This window comes from Pteronotus mesoamericanus, unplaced genomic scaffold (genome assembly GCF_021234165.1).
Source record: "Pteronotus mesoamericanus isolate MK-2021 breed Mesoamerican mustached bat unplaced genomic scaffold, CSHL_Meso_final contig_32, whole genome shotgun sequence".
Lineage (NCBI taxonomy): Eukaryota > Metazoa > Chordata > Mammalia > Chiroptera > Mormoopidae > Pteronotus > Pteronotus mesoamericanus.
The window spans coordinates 5192905-5215614 of record NW_026555134.1 but is presented as its reverse complement, the minus strand read 5'-3'; the positions used below and the strand labels follow the sequence as shown (position 1 = coordinate 5215614).

Sequence of the window (22710 nt, the reverse complement as noted above, 5' to 3'; positions counted from 1 at the left end):
TTTCATTTAATTGCTGAAAATAAATATATAGAAACCAACTCCATAGCATACACTTTTAAAATTGTTTCATTTTTCTCCCCCCTCAGACCAAACTGTGAACTATGGCATGTAATTCAAGGAATTGTCAGCAGAGGGCAGCACTAGATAAGCAGACATAAGAAAAGCTGAAGAGGCCAGTTAATAAATCTCTTTAAAAAGATTTGCAGTCCCTAGAGACTGCAAACAGAGCTACAGGAAGATTAAACAAGGTTTACAGGAGGTGAAAAATAAATCACATTTGAAATATGTATCACGCTATATTGACTTGGAGGTGAAAACATTACAAGCTGCTTTGTTTTCCAGTAATTAACGGTAAGCTTTATTCAATATATTACTCAATGACTCATAAGAATTAGGTCTCATTCTTTCACATGTAGATTTAAATTCCTGAATGAGAAAAGCAGTATATCAGGACAGGGGATTTATAGGTATTCTTTTTAATTCAAAAGCATTCATAGAACACAAAAGGGACGCTTATTAGAGTTGAAATAATCCTTTTTATTAAAAATGGCAAAAATAAAACAAGTGAATAAATGAGCACAATAGTCACATGGGGACCACAGGAGAGTCTATTGAAGCACCTTTTCTTTTTTTAGTTGAGGGAAAAAATATTTATTACCAGTGTTTCTAGTGAAGACAAGTTCAAACTTCATTCTTCAACACGGACACACATGAATCCGAACAACTGGATAACAGGTAATTGGCAAACGCTGCAGAAAGGTATATGAAATAGGAACACTCCCATTTAAGACCACAATCATCCGTCTTTCTAAGACCTTAGAAAACTGCTGAGTGAGTTCATTGCAAGGGAAATATTTCAAATTTGAAGGGGGAGAAACTACCAGTTAGAATAGCAGTCCTAAAGTGCTCTTTTTCTTGTTAATTCTTTTTTTAAATCATTTTTTATTTTTTCAATTATAGCTGACATACAATATCAGGTGTGTACACCAGTGATTATCCCGATAAATCTCATACGCACCTGGCACCATACATTGTTATGAGTATTATTGATTATATTCCCTATGCTGTACTTTACATCCCATGGCTATTCTGTAACAATCAATTTGTATCTCTTAATCCCTTCATGTTTTTCACCCATCCCCCAACCCTCCTCCCATCTAGCGACCACCAAACTGTTCTCTGTATCTATGAGTCGGTTTCTATTCTGCTTGTTCGTTAATTTTGTGTTTTAGCTTCAAGTGTTGATAGATAAGAAAATGCCTTTTGTTGCAGAGCACCAGTGATGACTAATTTGGCTTCTATGAAGGAAGCAAATGTCTTTGATTCATTTTTCAGGGCCATTTATTTAGCTGCTTGATATGACTGTAGCATTGTGTGCTGGCTTTCAGTTTCCTTTACAGACCAAGACAGAAAACTAAAATTAGACTGAAATAGGACTGTAGGTCTGAAAAGGATACTCCCCAGCTGCCATTATAGTATGAATCCCTGAGAGGGAAGAGGAGAGGAGGGGTTGGGCGGGGGGAGGGAAGGAGAAGAGCAGAGGGGCCCTGTGGCTCCTTGGCCAGGCAGCAGGCTCTGGGCACATCCTGGGGAGGAAGTACTGACTGCCGCGGAGCGGCCTTGGTCCTGCTGAGGTAGCAGACAAATGCCCCCTTTCAAAGACCTGGGGAGGAGACTTGCCAAGAGAGACAGGAGCAGGTCCCTGCATGTGGTAAAAGGATAGATTCTGGGATGTACTCTCACTCTCGGGACAGAGCACACTGCAGATCTCAGAGAGCTGCCAACATCACAATGAATTTAAATAACACCACCCACAGAGATAAAAATATTTTAAATCTTCCCAAACCAGGTAGCAAGATTACGATAATAAGCGTATTATTTGCAGTACCAAGTCTAGGGGGCTTATTTGTAAGCGGCATTGCACATACCAAATTAACGTCGAAGCAAAGACGTGTGCGTTACGTATCATTCTGAATAGATATTCAAAAGTATCAATTAAAAGAAGAAAGTGGAGAAATTAACGTCAATTTGGTCTAAAATTGAAGGATTGGAGGTTGAAAAAGAATCAGGGGTTATTTTCCAGGAAATCTAAATTCTTCTGTCTGTAAGGAACAGCCCAAGGGTGGAAGACAAACTATGAGTGTCACAATAACATCACCCAATGCGAACAGTGACAATGCTCTCATAATGTCTGCTTGTTTCTGCCTTGACAAGAGTGCACACAGAAAAGTGTGCATAATGAATGAAACACTCAATGCCTGATCGGTTTGACATGGCCATTAGGATAAGATAAATGGCAACTGCATGCATTTCAAAAGCGTAAGAGAAAAAAATTTCACCTAATGGTAGAGGCAGCAGAGTAAAACAATTGATATAATCTGAAGATATATCACATTGGATGCAGGGGAGTAATCACCAGGTAATAACAAAGGCAATAATACATAAAACACTGAAGAAGAGCACAGGCTAACAGTCAGTCTACAAATCTAAGAATGATTGTTGCCCTATAATTACACATCTCGAAACAAGAAATAAAAGTCACCTAAGGAATCCCTGATATATAATTGTGAACATATATGAATAAATCTGTCCAACAGACAAATCCGCGTAAGTTTGCCCTTACATAGGTATTCCTTTGAACCTAACATCAATGTGTTGAATGTTAAGTAAAATATAAGAAAGCAATAAGTAAGAAAAACTGTCTATAAACATATTTGACCTTTGCAGGCCTGATTTTCCCTCAACTGTGTAAGAGACTGTGCTAGGTAATGACTACCTTCCCTTTAGGCTCTGGCCTTTTAAGGGTACAGCAGGTCCTCAAATCACGTTGTTTTGTTCAACATGGTATTGTTATAATGTTGATGAGTTGCCATGGGAACTTAACTTTTTTTTATATCAATTAGCCTATGGTGAAGTTGGTTTTGATGATGTTAAATGAGGAAATACTGTTTAAAAACCAAAAAAAAAAAGACACAGAGACAGAGAGGCAGAAAGACAACAACAGAGAGGGAGATGGATAAACCAATAAAGACCAGTGGTTTCTGAGTTGCCTGGTCAGCTTATAATAACAAGGAGCTTTGATATTTAAATAAAATAAAGATTTAATCAATGCCAATGGCAGGCTTATAGGCCAGGAAATAATAGATAGCTGAGCCTAGAATCATTGAAGTTGAAATTTTGACAAATAACAGTGTGGTTGATATTGTTGTAATTAGACACAAACAGAACAAATTCTTTTGAGGGACCAAAAAAAGATTAATTCGTTCATTTTGACAACTATGCCAATACACTTTCTGTTAATATAATGAGTGCAAGTTTTTATTTATTTGGTAGAAATTGTATTAAACATGTATTATGTGTCATGAGTTGTTCAGGTTGCTGGAAACACAAAGATAAAAAAAGATACAATTCCTACCATTAAAGATTTCACTGTCTAGTGAGAGACACAGAAGCATAAATGAGCAAACATGATGAAGCAAGGTAGGCGGTGGCCAGGAGTAAGACGTTCAGAGAGGAAAACTGCTCGGATGAGTGGACAGCTGAACTGAATGTCTTAAAACTAATGAGCATTCACTGGGTTGACTGGTGAATGTTGGTTGGCCTTCCAATCATGCTGGAGACCACTTTGTGTGGTATCGGGAGCTGTAGCCCCACGCAAGCCAGGCCTTGAAAATGGCCTGTAAATGTCGACCAGACAGCTACAGCACCAAGGGTTCCCATGGGAAATCTGGCCTACATAATGTGTTGTATTTACTAGAGCTTGCTCTGCTTTGCACTGCCCTGATAAGGAAAAATCAAGTGTTTAGTCTCAAAGCAGGAGAGAAGATCCTTGAGCCCCTGACCTTTGGCTTAATGACCAGCTGATGTCAGTATACCTGACAGACCCTAACCCAAGGCTGATTTATTGTTATCTATTGCCCTCTGACGTAGATTGATAAGCTCTGCACATATGCTGTATACCCCTGCACATATTCTAAAAAAAAGCCATTTCAGAGAAGGGCTCAGGGCATTCTCCACTAGAGGGAATCACCACCCCCTTTTATTGACAGGCAATTGGTGTCTGGAACAACTCATTAGTTCACCTGCAGTGAACTGGGGGACTTCACAGGACAGGATCCCCCACACAACCAGAGGGGCTGTCCTGAAAAAAGACACGGAAGGGAAAAATATAGCCTGGTTATTGCAAGGGACTGTAAATGTTTTATTGTTGCTGGAACATAGACTATAGGGAAGAGATGCAGCTGGAAAAGGCAAAACCAGATTGTGAAGAGTTTTTTATATGTTAAAGAATTTGAACTTTATTCTCTAAGGGTTATATGAAAATATTATGGAATTTTTGGTTGAGAGGTAGTATGCCCAAATAGACATCTCAAACAGAATTCTCTGGAGGCTATGGAGGACAAATAGGAAGGAATTTAAAAAGGAAAGTGGGAATGAAACTAACTAGGAGATCATTTTAGTAGTCTAGGCAAGAAATGTTGAGAGCGATGGTAGTGGAAATAAAAGGGAAGAGATACTTCCAGCAATGTTTAGAAGACAAAAATGACCAGACTTGGTAAATGATTAGATGAAGAAGGCAAGGGAGACGAAAGAGTTAAAGATGAGAGACTCCCAGGTTGACAAGGTGAATGATCTGACTATAAACTGAAACAAAATATAAGAGTATAAACAGACTTAAAAGAGAAGAAAATCAATTAAATTTAGGATGTGTTGAATCTGAGATGTCCATAGGACATACAGTTGGAAAATCCTACATGAGTTGGATGTAACACAGATGATGCGTTATTAGCACATTGTCAAGAGCTGAACTACTGAGAATGTTTAAGACCAACCAGAGAAGGTGCAAGGGCAGAGGGTCCAAGGAAGAACCCTGAACAACACCTCTGCTGAAGAGGTGGGTAAAAGAGGAACATGGGCAAGACAGAGTTATAGGGTAACAGGAGCTCAGAGTTGTGAGTTGAGGGGAGCGATCAAAATCAGAAACACTAAGAAGACATTTTTCCTTGAGAAGTCATTCTCCTGCACAGAATTTGAATGAATCTAAAAATGCCTCTGTCCACAATCATATTTAAACAAACAAGGCGGGGGGGGGGCGGGGGCGGGGGGAATGAAGGAAAAGAGACCCTACAATTCTTCTTTATCAATCAATTTTAAATGACTAACCTAAAAATTCTTTGTCCTATTCAAAACATTCTCTTCTATCCTGGCTTGAGGGGAAACAAATTACAGTTACTTGCCATTACTTAATCAACTTCCAACTTCCATATGTTTGATTTAGATAATTCCTTTGATTTTCTTTAGACCACTTACCCCAGTTCTTTCAAGTTTTCTGCAGTTTCCCCACCATTTAACTAGTTTTGTTAGCCACCCTCAGAATTTTGCCAGATTCTCTACATTTTATTTCCTGGGTAGGACTTAAAAACCGAAATATACTGAGGGCCTGGTTGGTTGTGCTTGTTTCTCTATCAGCAGGGACTCCGTGACACCCCTTTATTTTGCGATTCTCAGTTTGGTTTTATACAACCAGGCCTGCCTTAAGTCCTATAGTAAGAATTACATAACCTTAATGAACTTTTAGAATTGGAATTAATCATAAGGCTCATCTTCCCACTCAAGGATTTTTTCCTACTGCACCCCTCGAATGGTTTTCCAGGTCAAACTCAAGAACATACACCTTCCCTGCAAGAATATGGTGGGGTTTTTGAAATTTAATACATTGTATAATTAATTTAGCACATCACCAGCAGCTAATAGGATAGAATAGACTAGGATAGGATAAAGTCAGATGGAATATCAGAGTCTATTAAATACAGTGAGGATAAATATCAGTCCATGAAACTTGTTTTAGTTCAGGGAGGGGAAGAGTGTGTGAGTGTGGGTGTGTGTGAACTGTACTCTACTGTGAGGTACAAGTCAAAACATTGCCCTGCATAATTACTCTTATCAACCCCAGGAAATTAATTTGCCAATTCTTTACTTCATCAAGCTTAGCTTTCATTTAAATCAATTTTTTTAAGTCACTAGCTTCAATACAGCTCAACTCTACTCCTGGTCTCTTCCCAATCTGCTCATTTAGGTTAACTGTGTAGCATTTTACCCAGTAGCATTTTATCAAAATGAAGAATGTAAAGAACTTCATTGAAGAGTTCTTCTGCCTCCTCCCTCCCCTGTCTTCATACAATCCTCTGTTACTTCTGGCCTCTACCTGGAAGCTCCTTATTTGCATTTTTGGCTCCCTGGGCCAAAGGCGCAGCTGCTGCGGCCCTTCAGGATACAAGATAGAGGTTTCTTGACACCTCTATTATCAGGAGACATAGTTTTTTCCTGTAAATCATAAAACAAATCTAAATTGCTCCCCTGGTTCTCAGATCTCTCCCAGTTAAACTCACTGCAGCTTTTCTGCTACTGTCGCTTTGTTAGCTCTTTACTTTCGGGTGGAGAGAAGACATTCGGCCCGGGGAGCCGCTGCACACCCGCAAGTTCTGCTTCGACGCGGTCTCCCACAGCAGCCCGGTCACTCTCTACGACTGTCACGGCATGAAGGGGAACCAGCTCTGGGGCCACCGCAAGGTAAGAGTCCGCTCGCTGCGGGCCTTCGCGAACTGCCGGGCTCACAGTTTGCTCCGTTTCCTTTTTAAAACACACTGTGCGGTGGAAATTATTGCCCGGACATGTGTATTCGTATTTGGCTCCCACCCTTGGAGATCAGGGGGAAGATAGAGCGCGTGGGAGGCGGCAGGCTCGGGGCTCTGCTTGGTTTGCGTGCGCCGGTCGCAGCCGGCTAACTGTGTAGCATTTTACCCAGTAGCATTTTATCAAAATGAAGAATGTAAAGAACTTCATTGAAGAGTTCTTCTGCCTCCTCCCTCCCCTGTCTTCATACAATCCTCTGTTACTTCTGGCCTCTACCTGGAACCTCCTTATTTGTACTTTTGGCTCCCTGGGCCAAAGGCGCAGCACCAGAACCCTAGCGCGTCCGGGAAGGGACGAGTCCTAACGCAGACACCTCTGCGACGGAGGGACCGCAAACCCAATAAACAGTGAACGTAGGTGTACTTTTTAAGAACCCAGTTCTCTCTCTCTCTCTCTCTCTCTCTCTCTCTCTCTCTCGCACACATACACACACACAGAGATTAACACATCTATTCATTTATTATACACCCCAGGCTCCTATGCTTGGGAGCTGTCTGGGTTAGAACAAGTACAGTTACATAAATAATTATACATTTATGTAGATGTAATTGTTGAAACCCTTATGCAGGAAGTGACCTATTTATAATTTAGCCAAAACCCCCCCCTACATACAGCAAAGGAGAACTTATTTGAAGGATATAAATTTTAAAGAATGACGAAGTTACCGTTGAATGATAGGAAAAACAGTGCAAAAATAAATATCACATTTTATTGACTTGATAAAATAAAGAGCCATTAAATTTTTATTATAAATACTATCCATTTAAAAAAATTCTTTAGTTTTTCAATCAGGACTTCGACTCCAGTGAGCAAATACTCCACGAGCTGTGTCCCGCCGCTCAAGGTTACACAGCTGCTCCCAGCCCTCAGGGCCAGGGCCGCCCTCTGCTGGCCGGGGCCGCGCGGGCACGAGCCAGCCTTACCCCGGGCCGTGAGAAAAACGTCACACCCACCACTTCAATCAGGAGCTTTTGCTCTCCGGTGGCTGAGGTAACATCAGTATCCCCTGAAATGACAAAAAGGAAACGGGAAAAATCTGCAGAGAATTAACATGGGGCCACCACTGGTGTTCTTCTCTATTTCCTCACATAACAAGCTCTCTGGTACCGAAAACTACACTCACAACATTATACCCACCATATTATCTGGCAGATTATGGTCATGTGTCCAGAAAAAATATGAAATGCCAGTTGCTATACCTTTCCTCAAAACAATTTAAAATCAAAAGAGCTAATAAGAATATGGCTTCGGATATAATATGGGGAAATTACTACAATAGGAGAACCTCACTGTTTTCCTTTTGGAATACATCATAAATAATTAATCTTGTCAAACCCTTTGCTATTCACTATGACCCAGTCTATGTGTGGTTCAATAAGAAATTTTTTTTTTCTGCTTTGACTCGGTTTGTTGATTTGTTTTTTTGTTTGGTGTGGTTTGGTTTGGTTCTAGTCTGACCTTTAAGAAGTCACTTTCTGGGCACATCAATGAAATACCTGATTCGCCATTTGCCTAGTATGCTGGTGGTCCCTAATGAACAGCCTGCTTCTCACAACTGTACGTTTATAGCATGAGAGACATAACACTCAATAACATGCTGTTAAGCCCAGGCAATGCGGTTGATTTCATTAGGGGCTTACAAAAGCTTACAGACGGGTAAGACCAACTAATACCTATGCACACAGAGCTCCTGGGGAGACAGATACAGCTGTGGGGATTTCAAGAGGTAACTTACAGCTTTAACACTTGAAACCTGTCCAGGATCCTCAGGGACCTGTGAAAGGGGACCGCTAGATGCAATTAGGTTGTGGCTCTTTCCTCAGATCTTCTTTGTGGCTATTTGCTTTGCATTACTTAGCAAAAGGTTACACTCACCACTTATTTATATAACAAGCAAGGTATTTATACATAATCAGAAACATGCCGCAGGCTCGAAATGGAAATTTTCTGAAATATCTCATCTTAGTCGATGACTCAGGCCTATTCAAATGTACCTGTTTTAGAAAATTTTCTTGTCTATTTCAAAGACTCTACCCAAGGCATTAAGAGAGAAACCACAGAGAGAGAGGCTTCTGGGGTTCTACCTTGTATGTTTAGATTCACTTTTTGGCCCTGGGGGCTTCAGACAGTTTGGTAATATTTTGAGTCAGCTTTGGAATTGCCTCCTTTTTATTAGCATATTCATGAACGAACAGGATTCCCAAAGACCCTTCTAATTGCCCAAAGGATCTCAGTGGGTCCTCTCCTGAGCTCCTAAAGTAATCCTTACCTCCAGCTGTTAAGGAGGCATAGGACTAGCGCATCACACATGCTCCCTCAAACCTCACAACTATCCCGGTACCAGCAGGTATAATTCATAGAGGAAGAAGCTTATACTAGCAGATTTGTGGCAGGGCCAACATGCAGGCACAAGTGTATCTGGCTATAAAGACTCCACTCTTTCCTACGTCATGCTCCTAGAAATCAGATCAATAACGGGAGAGTTCCCGATGCTTGTTGGATTCAGCACCACCCAACAGCCAACCCCATTCAGGGCTACATGGAAATTTCTTGGCCAGAAGCAACCTTGCTTTAGTGGGCGAAGGTTGTTGTCAGGCCTCACTTTCTGACCCACTCGCAGCCATCAGCTCTCAGTTGTTGCTGTTTATTCAGGAAGATTTTTTTCCAGCTTTATTGAGATGTAATTTCTAGCTGTATTGAGACATAAAACGCTGTATGCATTTAAGGTATACAACATAATGATTTGATGTATGTATGTAATGCAAAATGATTACCACAGGAAGTTTAGTTAACACATCCATCACCTCACATAGTCACAAGTTAGTTTTCCTTGCAGTGAGAACTTTTAGGAGCTACTGTCTTAGCAACTTTCAACTATGCAATACAGTCTTGGTAACTATAATCACCATGCTGTACGTACACCTCCAGAACTTACTCATCTTATAACTGGGAGTCTGTGCATTTGAACCACCTTCACTCATTCCCCTCAGCTTTCAGTACATTTTAGATGTGAGTCTTTGCTGCCACACACACAACAAGAAGGGGGTTCCTGCACTAGGGTCTTGTAACCAGGCTCAGTATCACAATTGTGTCCCCCAGGAGGAGGTTCCCAGGAGGAGGAATCCCAGTCTTGGTTTTCTTTTACCACCAGGGGGACCCCTGTTACGAGAGCAAGGAATTGTTGATGTGACCTCAGTAAAAATATTTAAATCATCAACCAACATCCGAAACAAGAAACTGTCTTCTCTCTGTTTCAGCCCCTACATCCCACTGGCCACTAAGACTTGTCAATCCCGTCCCCTGGCTGAGAGCTGAAATATCCTTCCTCTCTTTGGCTTCCTGCAGCCCCGCCCTAGCTGCAGCCCTTCACATCTTACCCCGAAAGGCCACCCTGCCTCATGGGCCCTTTCCCCTCCGACCCCGCTTCCGTCCTGAAGTCAGAGGGAATTTCTAACATCTGTCCTTGCATGTTGTGTTTTACAGCTTCACCTGGTTTGCTATCAAATAAAAAGTAAAGTGCCTTCACTCCCACTTCTAATCCTGACCCTTCACAGTCTGGTAAACATAAAGGTTGCCTATCAGGCCTAATACTTGCTGATTCGCTCTGAAACTGTAATGTGATCTTGAGTTATTTTGCATCTATGATTTTCAACTTCCTCATCAACATAATAGGGAGGGTAATTAAGTGCGATAAACCATGTAAAATTTCTAACACAGTTTCTGATGACATGATCAAATTTACACCTCTGTATTTGACAAATGCAATTTTTACATTGAAAGTAGCAGTGAGCTATATCCTAATACACTGTATCACTACAGCAATCTATCCTAAGTAATGTTGACTCTTGTTATACCCCCTGGAAATTCAGAACTATCAAGTCTTTTTCTTTTTAAGTAAACATTTTTTATTTAGTTTTCCCAGATGTATACCCTGAAATGAGAATTTGAGTACAGGTAGCTTTGGGAGACGGTCTAAAAAACCTTCGTAGAAAATGGGAAAGTAAAATGGGGAAGTATGGTAGTCAATAAAAAGTACTTTATCAAGGAAGTATTACTGTGGGCAATGAGGCTCAAGCCTGCTGCAGGTCCCCGGAAAGGGTACAGAAGACACATCCAGCAGCAAGGGGGTTAGGGCATTCGTACACCACTCCTTGTGGTTCTTTGTGAGGATTACTCCTGGGGGGAGAGGGGGTCATTCTCTGACACCTCTGGGCTACTGCTGTCACAGATAGAGCTGTTCTTAAAATCAGAGAAAGCCCTGAGGAAAACAGACACGGCAGCCAACTCCTGCAAGTTGGGCCAGCAGGCACGGAAACATGGTGAGGCCTGAAGAGCCATTCAGGTACTACCTGAGAATTTAATTGTTCCACAGTCCTTGCCAGCACTTAGCTTCATCAATTTCTTTTCCAGTTCCCTGTTTCATTCTGAGATTGTGGTATGATATCACATGTTTGTCAGCTGTTTTGGGTATCATCTCTGTGAAGGATGTGAGCCTTTCGATTATTTTTAACATTGGTTATCTGGATGGCTTTTTTTTTTTTACATATTTTTGGGAGGATAGACATACATACATATATGTAAGTTCTTTGTTAGATGTGTTTATTATAAATATCTTACTCTGACCAATGTCTTCGCTTTCCTGTTTTGTGGAGTAATCTTGATGAAGTGCTGTTCTTCACAGTTCATGTTTTTTTGTGTCCTGTTTGGGAAATCTTTGCCCACATCAAAGTCATGGAGACAGACTTCTAATCTGTCTTTGGAATCTTTATTGTTTAATCTTCTCATACACTTTGGTATATAATTTCATGAACTATTTTTATGTATACAGTGTAAGAGGAAGTTTATTCTTTTTTCATATTTATATCCAATCAATCAATCATCATTTATTAAGAGAGAATTTTTTCCCACTCCACAGAAGTCGCCCCTTTTTCACAAGTCAAGGGGCCTTATATACATGGGATGCTTCATGAATCCTCAGGTTTTTACCGTCTGACTAAATAGTCTTAGTTTATCAATCATAGTCATAAACTAACTTAATCTAGTAAGAGGTATATCCAAAACCCACAACCGTCATCACTCTTAATGGTGAAATGCTAAAGTTTTCCTCTAGAGCCTGGGGATAAAATATGATGTCTGCTATCATCTATTTTATTTATCATTGTACAGGAAAGTTACCTAGAGCAATCAGGCAAAATCAAACAATTAAAATGTGTAAGAGTTGGAAAGGAAGAAATTAAACACTCTATTCATAGTTGACATAGTAGGTATATAAAAAAATCCAAAAGGTTATACATTTAAACTATTAATAAGTGCATTTAGCATAGTCCTGCATACAACATAAATATAAGAAAGGCAATTGTCTATATACTAGCAATAAAGTAATAGAAAATAAAATTCAAAAATGATTCCATTTGATCACTCTGAGAAGCATCAAATTAGAATCAATCTCAAAACACATGTGCAAGACCTTTACACAGAAAACTATAAACCATCAATAAGAGAAATTTATTTTTTAAGTTTTTTAAAATTTAAAACATATATCCAATTATCCTTGGTAGAACAATCTATGAAGAACAATTAGACTTCATTGTGAAGATGTCAGTTCTCACATAGGGGGGTAGATTTAATGCAAAACTAATAAAAATCTCAGCAGGTTTATTTGTGGAAATTGACCAACTGATTCTGAAATTTATATGGAAATGAAAGGGCCAAGATTAGCCAAGAAAATGTTAAAGAAGAAAAAGGACAAAAAGAACAAGTGTCAAACACTATGAAGGACCAGGTGTCAAGATGTGTAGAAGAACATTGGTTAAGGCACTGTGCTGCTGGCAAAAAAAATTGGCTGGGGCCTAGGTTTTGATGTGTTGGGAAAGCTCCAACAAGTGTTCAAATGGGCAGTCAGATGGAGAGTCATTTTCTAGTTCAAATTTTTACCTACTTTCTTTACCCTACTCCTGCTTTAGTTGGAGTTGGCCCTTCCACTGTGTTTCTATACCATTTGTTCCTTTCTGTGCAACTGTAACATTGTATCATGCCTACTCAGTACCCCCCTATAGATGTTAACTGTATAGGGACAGAAACTTTTCCTTGTATTTCTATATGGCCTGCCTAATAGCTCATGTGTAGAAGTTCCTAAATAAGCATTATTTAAATAGCTTTAAGAACCATTGGATTCAATTATTGAAATAACTCCTTCCTTTATGAACCCCAAGCTGTGCTGGATAAAACTTAACACATCTCCTCATCTTAGAACTACATACACAGCCTCACTAAACACCAAAAGCAAAAGATTTAAATTATTTTTCTTAGTTGCTAACTGGAGTGTTCTTATCATTTAACTTCCATAAAAAGGGCTTAGAAATAACACCAAACAAAAAATAGCGATAAGAAAGTACCTTTCAGGCTAAATTGATAAGAGTGCCATAGTCACATTGGCTTAAAAAGTGAGTGGGTGGAATTTTTGGCATGTATCTGCATTTGACTATTTATTGTAGCTTATGATATATGCCAAGGCTTTGGCCTCTCTGCCCATAAAATCCTGCTGGTCAACAGAGATACCAGATGGAAGGCCACAAGGTTGTTATTTTTAAATCACTCTGGTTAGCTATTGATTCTGGACCAAAAAATGAGGAAAATGTATACAAAGAGTTTAATTAAAAGGCAAGTAATTCAACTTTGCTATTGATATATGAAGCCTTATCACAAAATCCTGGACTGAGGCAGTCACACTACCCCAGGCCAGCCCACTCGTACCTGGACAGTCCCAAGAATTAAAAACTTGTTCCTGCCCTTGGTACTACACAGATTAAATTTAATCCATCTTGCTGGAGACAGATCCCAAATATTTGACAACGCTTGCCTGATCTTTACTCTTTACTTCTGACTAAACGACCCAGTTTCTTGCCACTATTCTTTATGACTTAATTTGGGTCGATTTCAATTAATGTCCTGGGCACTCACTCCTAATGTACTCCAGGTAGTCCTAGGGAGCAATGATACCCAGAACAGAACATGGTATTCTAGGTGTGTTTTAACAAAACAAAAAAATAAAGAAAGAAGTAGAATGAGCTTCTAGCACCCTTTGTCATAAGTTTATAGTATCCTTTGGTTATGAGCAATAGATTTCTGTTCATCTAGCTTGAGATGGTTGATTTTCTGCCTTAACTTCACATATTTGGGCTTTTTAATGAGCTTTCATTTAAAAAAACTGTTCAAGTAACCCACAGTCTTTCTTCATGTTCTGTGACACAGAAACATCGCTGTGGTATCGTACTGTACAGTTCATCTGTAATACTAGTGTAGTTATTCATTTTTTTCTATTAACTTCTATGTCACCAGATTTATCCCAACCTGGATTTGACTCTTTGATGTAACTTATGAGCAAGTGAACTAGTTTACCTTCCATCACAGCATGCATTTATGCCCTAAACTATTATAAATTGTTGATCCCAATGCACAAGGCCAAGAACTGAGCCCTCTAGTGTATAATAGAGAGGACATTGATCCATAATGAGCATCATTTGGATGAAGTTACTAAACCAAATACAAATTCACATAATAGCAATATCTTAGAGCCCACATTTCTCTAGCTTGACCAAACAAAGATGGACTTTTCAAACATCTTACTGAAAACCATATGCATGCTGTCTACATCATACTGTATTTGCAGTAGGAGACTTTGGTCATAACACCCTAAGAAATTATGATTTTCAATTCAAATTGATGATTCAGCCACCTTGTCAAAGAAGAGGGAGGATATCTCCCAGGAGGGGAATGTTTTCACTCTGGCACTGAAGCTCCCTTTTCAATCATATTATCTTCCCATTGTTTTCACCTGTATGTCTAATCTTGCTAAAGTCACTCAGTTGCCACAACCTTTTAACTTTTGCCATCTCTGGGTGACTTGGCAATATCCCTACTGGCCACCGTCTTGTCTAGCATGATTAACTGCCATTCTCGGGCCACTCAGGAGAAGAAAAGGCTTCATCACAGACTCGCTCGGCCCCTAACATAAGGATAAAGACTCCCTGAATTGATCGCCTGCCAAGATCTAGACTGACAAACAAAAGAATCTTAGTAATTGGAACTATAAAAAAATTAAATTAGCTTGCTAATTAGAACAATTTCTCCCTACTGAGCAGGTATTAGGTTGGAACAGGCCTGCTAGCTGGCTCAGGCAAGAAGAGGAATGAAGCAACTCAGAGGTCAAGAGCACAGGCTCTCAGTCCCAGGGACCTGAGATGTGAGCTCTGGCTTTACTGTGGGTACTAACTCTGGGACCTTGGGATATTACTATGTGCTTCTTCTTCCTCATTTTAAAATGGGGATAATAGTTTCTACCTTAGAAGATTATTGTAAAAGTATCTGCTAAAAGCAGTGTACAGTTGGGTTTTAAAAAAAAAAAATTATTGTAATGATTAAATGAAATTTAAATGAACCCAGAACATGGTACTTAATAAGAATTCAATTAATGTTAGCTATACTATTCCATGTGCTCAACAAACTATCTTCTGATTTGATTTTAGCTCTCCAAATGTACATGCACAAAAAGATGAGTTAATTAGTCATATTTCTATACTGTACATTTCTATACCATTTTACCTATTGCTAAGTATCAGAACGTAAATTCCATGAGACCAGGGATCTTTCTCTGCTTTCTGTCGTGCAGAACCTAAAATGCTGCTTAGCACATAGGAGGTACTTAATTAGTATTTGTTGAATGAATAGATGAGCCTAGCTCCCATTCATCCACATTCGCTATCTCTTCAGGTTGCTTGTGTGGCTTAGGTAGATAAAATGAGAAAATCTGGGTAGAACATTCAGCACTGCCAGACGCAGATACATATTCAATAAACAGCAGCTACGATGGTGTTCACATGACTCCCGGAAAGTTTACTGAAGGGAGATAAAAAGCTATGGACAGATGGAAACAAGCTATAGAACACGTAGGTGTTGTCTACTCTGGGAACTTTTCAGGCTAGTAGAGAAGCAAACCAAAATAATTAAATAAACAACGTGTACAGGACAACCTGAGAACATGAAACACTGGGCTCTCCTCAAGTCAGAGAGGTAAGCAGGGCTTCTCTGACAAGATTTTCAGTGGAGACCTAAAAGATGAGTAGGAATTAGATAGTGAAGAAGGTGTTAGGGAAAAAGCACCCAGATGGAAGGAGCAGCTTTGTGCAAAGGCCCCAAGGTAGGCAAGATTTCGGTTTTCTTGGAAGGTCAAAGAGAAGCCAGTTGAAAGGTATGAGTGTGAGGGAAAATTTGAACTAGAAGGACAGACATCTGACCAAGGACAGGACCATAGAAGACCTGATAGGCCATGCTAAGAATTTTGCTAAGAAACTAGGGAGTCTTTGAATGGTCTGAAAGACAGGAACATGACAAATCAGAATAGGTTTTTTAAAATGATGATGGCTGCTCTGAGGAGAATTGAGGATACATGCATGCATACTGCTTGCCTCTATCCCAGAAGAGCCACTGAGAGGGACAAGAGGAGGCTTTGGAGGTCCACCTTAGCTAGCACGGCCTCAGGTCACACACCAGGGTCGGAACACTAAGAAGTGTAAGCTGTGATTAGTGAAATTAGCCATTGATGCAAGACCAGTTTTCTCCTCCTTTGAGGAATTCTACATGTCAAAGAAAAAATATGAAAAAATAGACAGTAAGACTGCCCTGTCCTTGTTATGTCTGTCAAGGGGCTATTTGCATTCTCCCAGATGCCAACAGTACAGATAGGCAGACAAAACCCACCTAATTTTTTTCTTCTAGAACTCACAGGATATTCATATAACTTCCCTGTCCTTTACCACAACACTAGGGTGTGTGAGAGCAGATATTTTTTATCCCTTATTTCATCCCACTTTCCTCCTCTCACCCCATTCATTCAGCAGATAGAAAAACCTAAATCCCTCACAAACAAAGTGACCATCAAAGATTATTGTCAGACATAAAGCTAGGATTAAAACTAGCCTCATAATTCCAAACCTTTGTCCTCCTGTATTTGTATAAGACACAAAAGGCATGGGGTCTAAGGAGTTTTCTCTCACAAAAGCATTATCTTTTAATGTATGGTACACAGAAATGAATAGTCAATAGGAGGGAGCAATTCAATTCTACCCCGTTTACATAGAGGGTCCAGTCTATATCCAGCTGCTTACTGGGGTCCAGTCTATATCCAGCTGCTTACTGGGCATCTAAAACTGGATGTTGCAGAAATGGCTCCTACTCATTATAGCTCAAGCAGAAATCATTGTCATCGCTAGCCCAATCCTGTTCCTTTTTCTGCAGCTCTTACCTCAGCACTGCTTTTCCTCTATTCATCCACTTTTTCCCTCTACCCCCACATCCCATTAATCAGGCAGCCCTATATATTGCTTCTCAAATATTTCTCACATCATTTCTTGGATCACCTCCAACTCATCCTTCATTGCTTTTGCTTTTGCCTAAGCTTAAGTCCAGATGATTGCAGTAGCCACCTACTGTTCTCTTGGCTACAGTCCAATGCCTTCCTTCCCCATCCATTCTCACTGCCGCTAGCACCTTCCACCCAAAATATAGATCCTGTGGCTCTACTGTTTTAAATCCTCCAGTGACCACCCGCCCCCAACACTTGCATGAAAAACCAAGCCTCAGCATTGGACACCAGTCTCTTCATGACTCTCTTTATGGTATCATTATCTGGAACTCTCCAGCTTGCTCCTTGTGCCCCAGCCCTACCAGATGACCTGCTGGTCCCCGCCAGCACATGATCTTGCCCTCCATTACCTTTGACATCATCTCCTACCACTCTTCCTCACCCCTCCTCACTGTTTCTCTAACCCACCTCTGTGCATTATTTTTTTTTAAATATTTTATTTATTTGCTTTTAGCAAGAGGGGAAAGAAGAGAGGGAGAGAAACAGCAATGTGCGAGAAATACATCATTCAGTTGCCTCTCACACACCACCAGCTGGGGACCTGGCCCACAACCTAAGCATGTGCTCTGACTGGGAATCGAACCACCAGCTTTTTGATTCACAGGCCGGTGCTCAGTCCACTGAGCCACACCAGCCAAGCCTCTTCATTCTCGCTTAGAACATATGCACTGGCTGTTCCTTATGTCTAGAACCCTCTTCCCCCAGATATTTGCCTGGCTAGTTCCTTCACCTTCTTCAAGATTACCCAAGTGTTCCCTTCTCGGTGAGGTTTACCTTTGCCACTCTATTTAGTTTTGCATACTGGTTATTCATTTTACCTGTTACGCTCATCATTTATGGTCAGTTCCCTGCTGTCCCACCCCATACCCCTCTCTGCAACATGTGAGTTCCAGAAGGCAGGGAGTTATTTTGTCTTATAAAGTTCATTGATATATTCTAACTACCTAAAACAGTGCCTGAGAAAAAGTAGGTGCCAAATAAATTTTTGTTGAATAAACTGAATGCATAGATGTACATGTTACTTTATAACTCTCTTTTCACATGTTCTTCCCTATGTCTGAAATATCCTAATCCATTCTAGTCCCCCTCGTATTGATACTTTTTACTTCAAACAGTTCTTGTTTACGTATTTGTTTCCCCAACTTCTTGGGTTGGGGGAACACATCTTATGATATCTTTCTATGTCTGTCTCTTAGTACATACCAGAAAATAAGAGGTAACTCAACTGACCTGAATAATGTTGTATTTCAAGGAAATGGCACAAATCCATAGATCATATTACAAACTGATCAACTTACACAGAGGAGCTCCTTCTAGAGCCATCAATGACCTTTGTTCCACAAGGCCTTTTGTGCAACACAAAAGGGACTGGTTTATCAAGTTAGGTAACTGGTAGAGGCAGGTGCTAATTTTTGCAAATTCTATTTTGCCAGGATTTCAGAAAATTCAATTTGGTCATGAAGAGCTAGTCACAAACCAGATGGTTAGTGCATTCTGATTTTTAGAATTGGGGAATGCTCCCTGACTAAAAATAAGTTAAGAGAAATGGAGAGTGGAATCCTTATTACTTAGTCATTTATGTAGGACATTGTATGAGTGATTTTACATATATTTACTCTTATCCTCACAACACACTCGTGAAGCAATAGTATGTCTATATTTTACAGATGAGGAAGCTGAAGTTCAGAGAATTAAGTAACTGCTTAAGGTCACACAACAGTAAGGGGCATGACTGGAATTGACCCAAATTCCCTATGGAACAAGATCCCAGCCCTTTCCCCGGCACTGGGTTGCGTCCCTTCCCACAGTGCGGAGTTTTAGTCTCAGTATCATCTTCCTATACATTATGAACTCACCCACCTGTTTTATTGTCTTTGCATCTGTGGTGTTTGTTTTTTTCATATGTCCAGATTGTGGAATGTTTCCTACATCGTACTCATTCTTTCAGTGTTCAGACCCTACAAAAGTATGGAATCTAATAAGATTTAATGCTGACCTATGAACACCACAAAATATAACACAGAAACCAATCAAATCATAGGCCTGTTTGGAAGAGGCGCCCCTTTCAAGTGAGCTTCCTGAAAAACCCCACCCACACCTTTCCCAACGGGACTGGTGGGCCAGCACCCAGGCCCTTTACCTGACCTGATTTGGTCATGAAGGGTGGGTCTACAAATCTGCATATGAACGTTTTCATTTCCTGTTCAAGGATTTCTAATTCCTTAGGCGAAAACAAAAAACAAACAAAAACAACGAGGGAGGAAGTGAGGGAAAGTGGGAGGAGTATAAGAGAGGCAGTTTGCTGCAATTACATTTTGAACAGCCAGAGCATATGCTATGCCTTCTCTCAGGACTGAACAAAAAACTTATCAGTTAAAAGAGCCCTTTGAGGAGAATTGTGATGGAGGACAGACTCGCCAAAGCATTGAGAAGTCTATTGCAAAGAAAAAACAGTACTCAGTTCTGTTACAGCCATCTCTTGTCATGATGGAGGACATGAAGGGTAGAGGAGTAAAAAACTGTCACAGAGCAAAAGACCATATTCACCAACATTTACTCAATCCATTGACTTAATTCCGGCCAGGAAAAAGCAGCAGGAAAGACATTTAGCCATCAAAAAGCTTAGCTGAGTAGAAAAATAAAGATGCCAATTATGTAGCCCCCAAGGTCAAAACTGGAAAATACATGCTCTGGGGAAGGCTGAAGATACTTCCAGAAGCTTCACCTCTAGTACCTACTGCTCACTGCAAAGACATGGGTGAGCAGAACTCAGTCTACAACCAGAGAGCAATCAATCTGTTGGTCCACTGCTTCTGTTGATAGCCACTGGTTTGATGTTCCGTCATTCGTCTCTGTTGTGAGTGAACTTGGGAATAAAATGTACATCATTCAATTTTATGGCTGAGAGAGACCTTAGAGATCAATCTTATCCACCCCCTCATTTTACTGATGAAGTTTCTCAGGCATAGATAGATTTAGGAAATTCAACTTTTCAACTTTCATGAGAACATAAAGTCCAATAACAAAAAACACACTCTAGATTTGTCAGGGTAGTGCTGAATTTGCATATCCTGCCTGGTTGGCCCCATTAGTATACCTGTACTTGTCAGAGCATGTGTTCCAATTTAAGATTTGCAAAAATATGATCACCTTATGGCTCCAAAAATAGGGTTGGAAAAAATAAAATGTTCAGAAAATCTGGTTTGGCTTGTGCATCCGCACTGAGGTACACAAACTGGTGAAGGGAAGAGAAAAGAAACATGTTCTACTCCTTTTCTCATTTTTTAAGCTTTCATGGAAATATATGCTTTGGGGGGAAAACTGCAAACATATGGAGGCCCCCTCCTAAGCTATTGATAAAGGTAACAATAGGAAGAAACACAGATAGTTAAAGGAGGAAAGAAGTACTTATACCTGGCACAGAGTGTATTAGAATTTAGCAGGTCCACAGAATTAATTTTCACGAATTTCAACAGCTTAAGAGTACTCTGTGCAAAACAGATCTAAATATATTAGGCCCGTGCAGCTAACCTGGGGGCAGACAGAGCAGGGGAGATGCTGGGAAGGATGAAAGCCAGGAGGTGAAGGAGACTGCTGCCTGAAGGGCCAGGTGGCTGTCAGAAGGGATCTGTGAGGGCAAGAAGGACCCCGAGAGACAGGGGTTGTGGGTGAGGGGCAGGGCACTCCCCTCCTCCCAGAATCTGCTCCCTCCACCAAAGGAGGTGAGAGCCCCCAGAACTTGTCTTGGAGTCAAAGAGCAGCCAAGTTAGCTAGCGAAGCAGGAGGCGAAGAAACTGGAAAGGAGGCCTCAGGAACCCTCTTTGTGTAAGGAAAGTAAAATCCACAATAATCTCAGGAAACGTTAAAGAGAACAGAAGAGTGAGCCTTTGTATTAGCCATAGCTCTTTGTTTACACTGAAAATAGAAACATGAAAACTAAATTGCTGGCAGCTGCCTTTTTTCTTTTCTTCTTCCTCCCTTCACACAGTGCATAACTATGCAAACATCCAGGCCCTAAAAGGACATTAAATATTAGCTGGTGGAGTCTTAACATCCAGGAGCAATCCAGAAGTATTTACATAGGGTGCCTGAATAACTCCTAAATTCTAAAAGCATTGCAAGTCTAATATTCCCCAGTTAAAGAAAATAATCAGAACTTCTAAACATTTCCTAAGCTAAATAATAAAACATTCTTTGATCTAAAATTTAAGCAATGATTTGGGGAAGTATTTACACATTATTGGCCCTTTTCTTTTTTAACATAGACATTGTAAGAGACAAAGTTTTATTACTAGTTAAGAAAGGATCTTTTTCTCTTAGCATTAACTTTCTCTTTCCTACCTGCACAATAAAAGGGGGTGTGCGTTAATAAAGCCTAATCAGATAGTGACTTGTTCGCCACTTACACTCTGTGCCCTTTAATACCTTTCATTCACAGAGCTGTTATCTTTGTCTTGTACTTAGTGACCGTTTTTTTTTTAAAAAGTGGACATTACCTCCTCCACTTTACAGAAAACAATAAGAATTGCACCACAGGAATGGCAATAAAGAGGTTGAGAAGTGCCTGAAGTTCACGTGCTAGCAAATTTGAGGTTGTACGTTGAAAGATTGCCTGCGCGTCATTTATCTGCTTCCCCATATTCATCTTCCAATCAGGGCAACGGAGCACCTAGCTGATTTACTTCCTGTTTCTTTTGTATTTCCCCTTCTGATTTTTAGAGGCTCCAGTACAAGGGTAAAAAAAATATGACTCTTCTGGTTGTGTATGTGTTGTTGCTGTTTATAGACAAATATTATCATTTCTGTATACATGCATCTCCCCAAATAAGTAGATTATTATTAACTCTTATTATCTACTTGAAAAGCAACTTCACATGCTTACTATTTTCAAAACTCAAGCAAAAAAGCAAAATGCCTACCACATAGTAGAAAAGGATGGATTGCTTTAAAAAAAAAAAATCAGTGAATGAATGAGTTCTTTGCTTCTGATTGAACCTACTTGGAAACCCTACCTAATACCAATGGATTCCAGGGAATCATGTTCCATGTGGCAACTCAACCTCTATTGTTTGCTTTGGGACATAGTTTCCTTTTCACACTAAGGGTATAGACTGAAATATAAACAGGAGTATTTTGCTTCCTCTGTATATCTTGGGCTCTAACCATTCACCATGTATTATGTCAGTCGTTTCTTTCTGATCTCTCCAGGACAGAACACTATTCCATCCTGTGAGCAACAGCTGCATGGATTGCAACCCTGCAGAGAAGAAGATTTTCATGGCCAGATGTGACCCTCTATCTGAGACTCAGCAGTGGATTTTTGAACATATTAATATGACTGTTTTAGAAAAATTTAACCACCATGCCAGCTCCTAGAAAAAAAGAAGGAAGAGTGATTACCTACAGATTCTAAAAACTGACTTTTTGCCAGCGTCTGGGTCGAAGGAGTCAGGAATAACATTTCCTAGATCTAGGAAGCCTGGTTTCAAGTTTCGTGAATGCCGCATCAAAGTAGGTTGTCCTGGAGCACTTCCTGCATCTGAAGAACTTGGCTGAGAACCTCACCAGCTGCTTCTGAGCACTTGAGACTAGCAGTT

General features: G+C 40.2%; 1 protein-coding gene across 1 annotated transcript in view; it reads left to right on the top strand.

Moving 5' to 3' along the window:
• GALNTL6 (polypeptide N-acetylgalactosaminyltransferase like 6) overlaps positions 1–22489 on the top strand; it is an 861777-nt gene extending 839288 nt beyond the window's left edge. The window contains exons 11-12 of the mRNA XM_054576052.1: positions 6421–6570; positions 22322–22489. Coding sequence (XP_054432027.1) covers positions 6421–6570; positions 22322–22489 — 318 coding nt within the window. The remainder of the gene's footprint in view (positions 1–6420; positions 6571–22321) is intronic.
• The last annotated feature ends 221 nt before the right edge of the window (positions 22490–22710 follow it).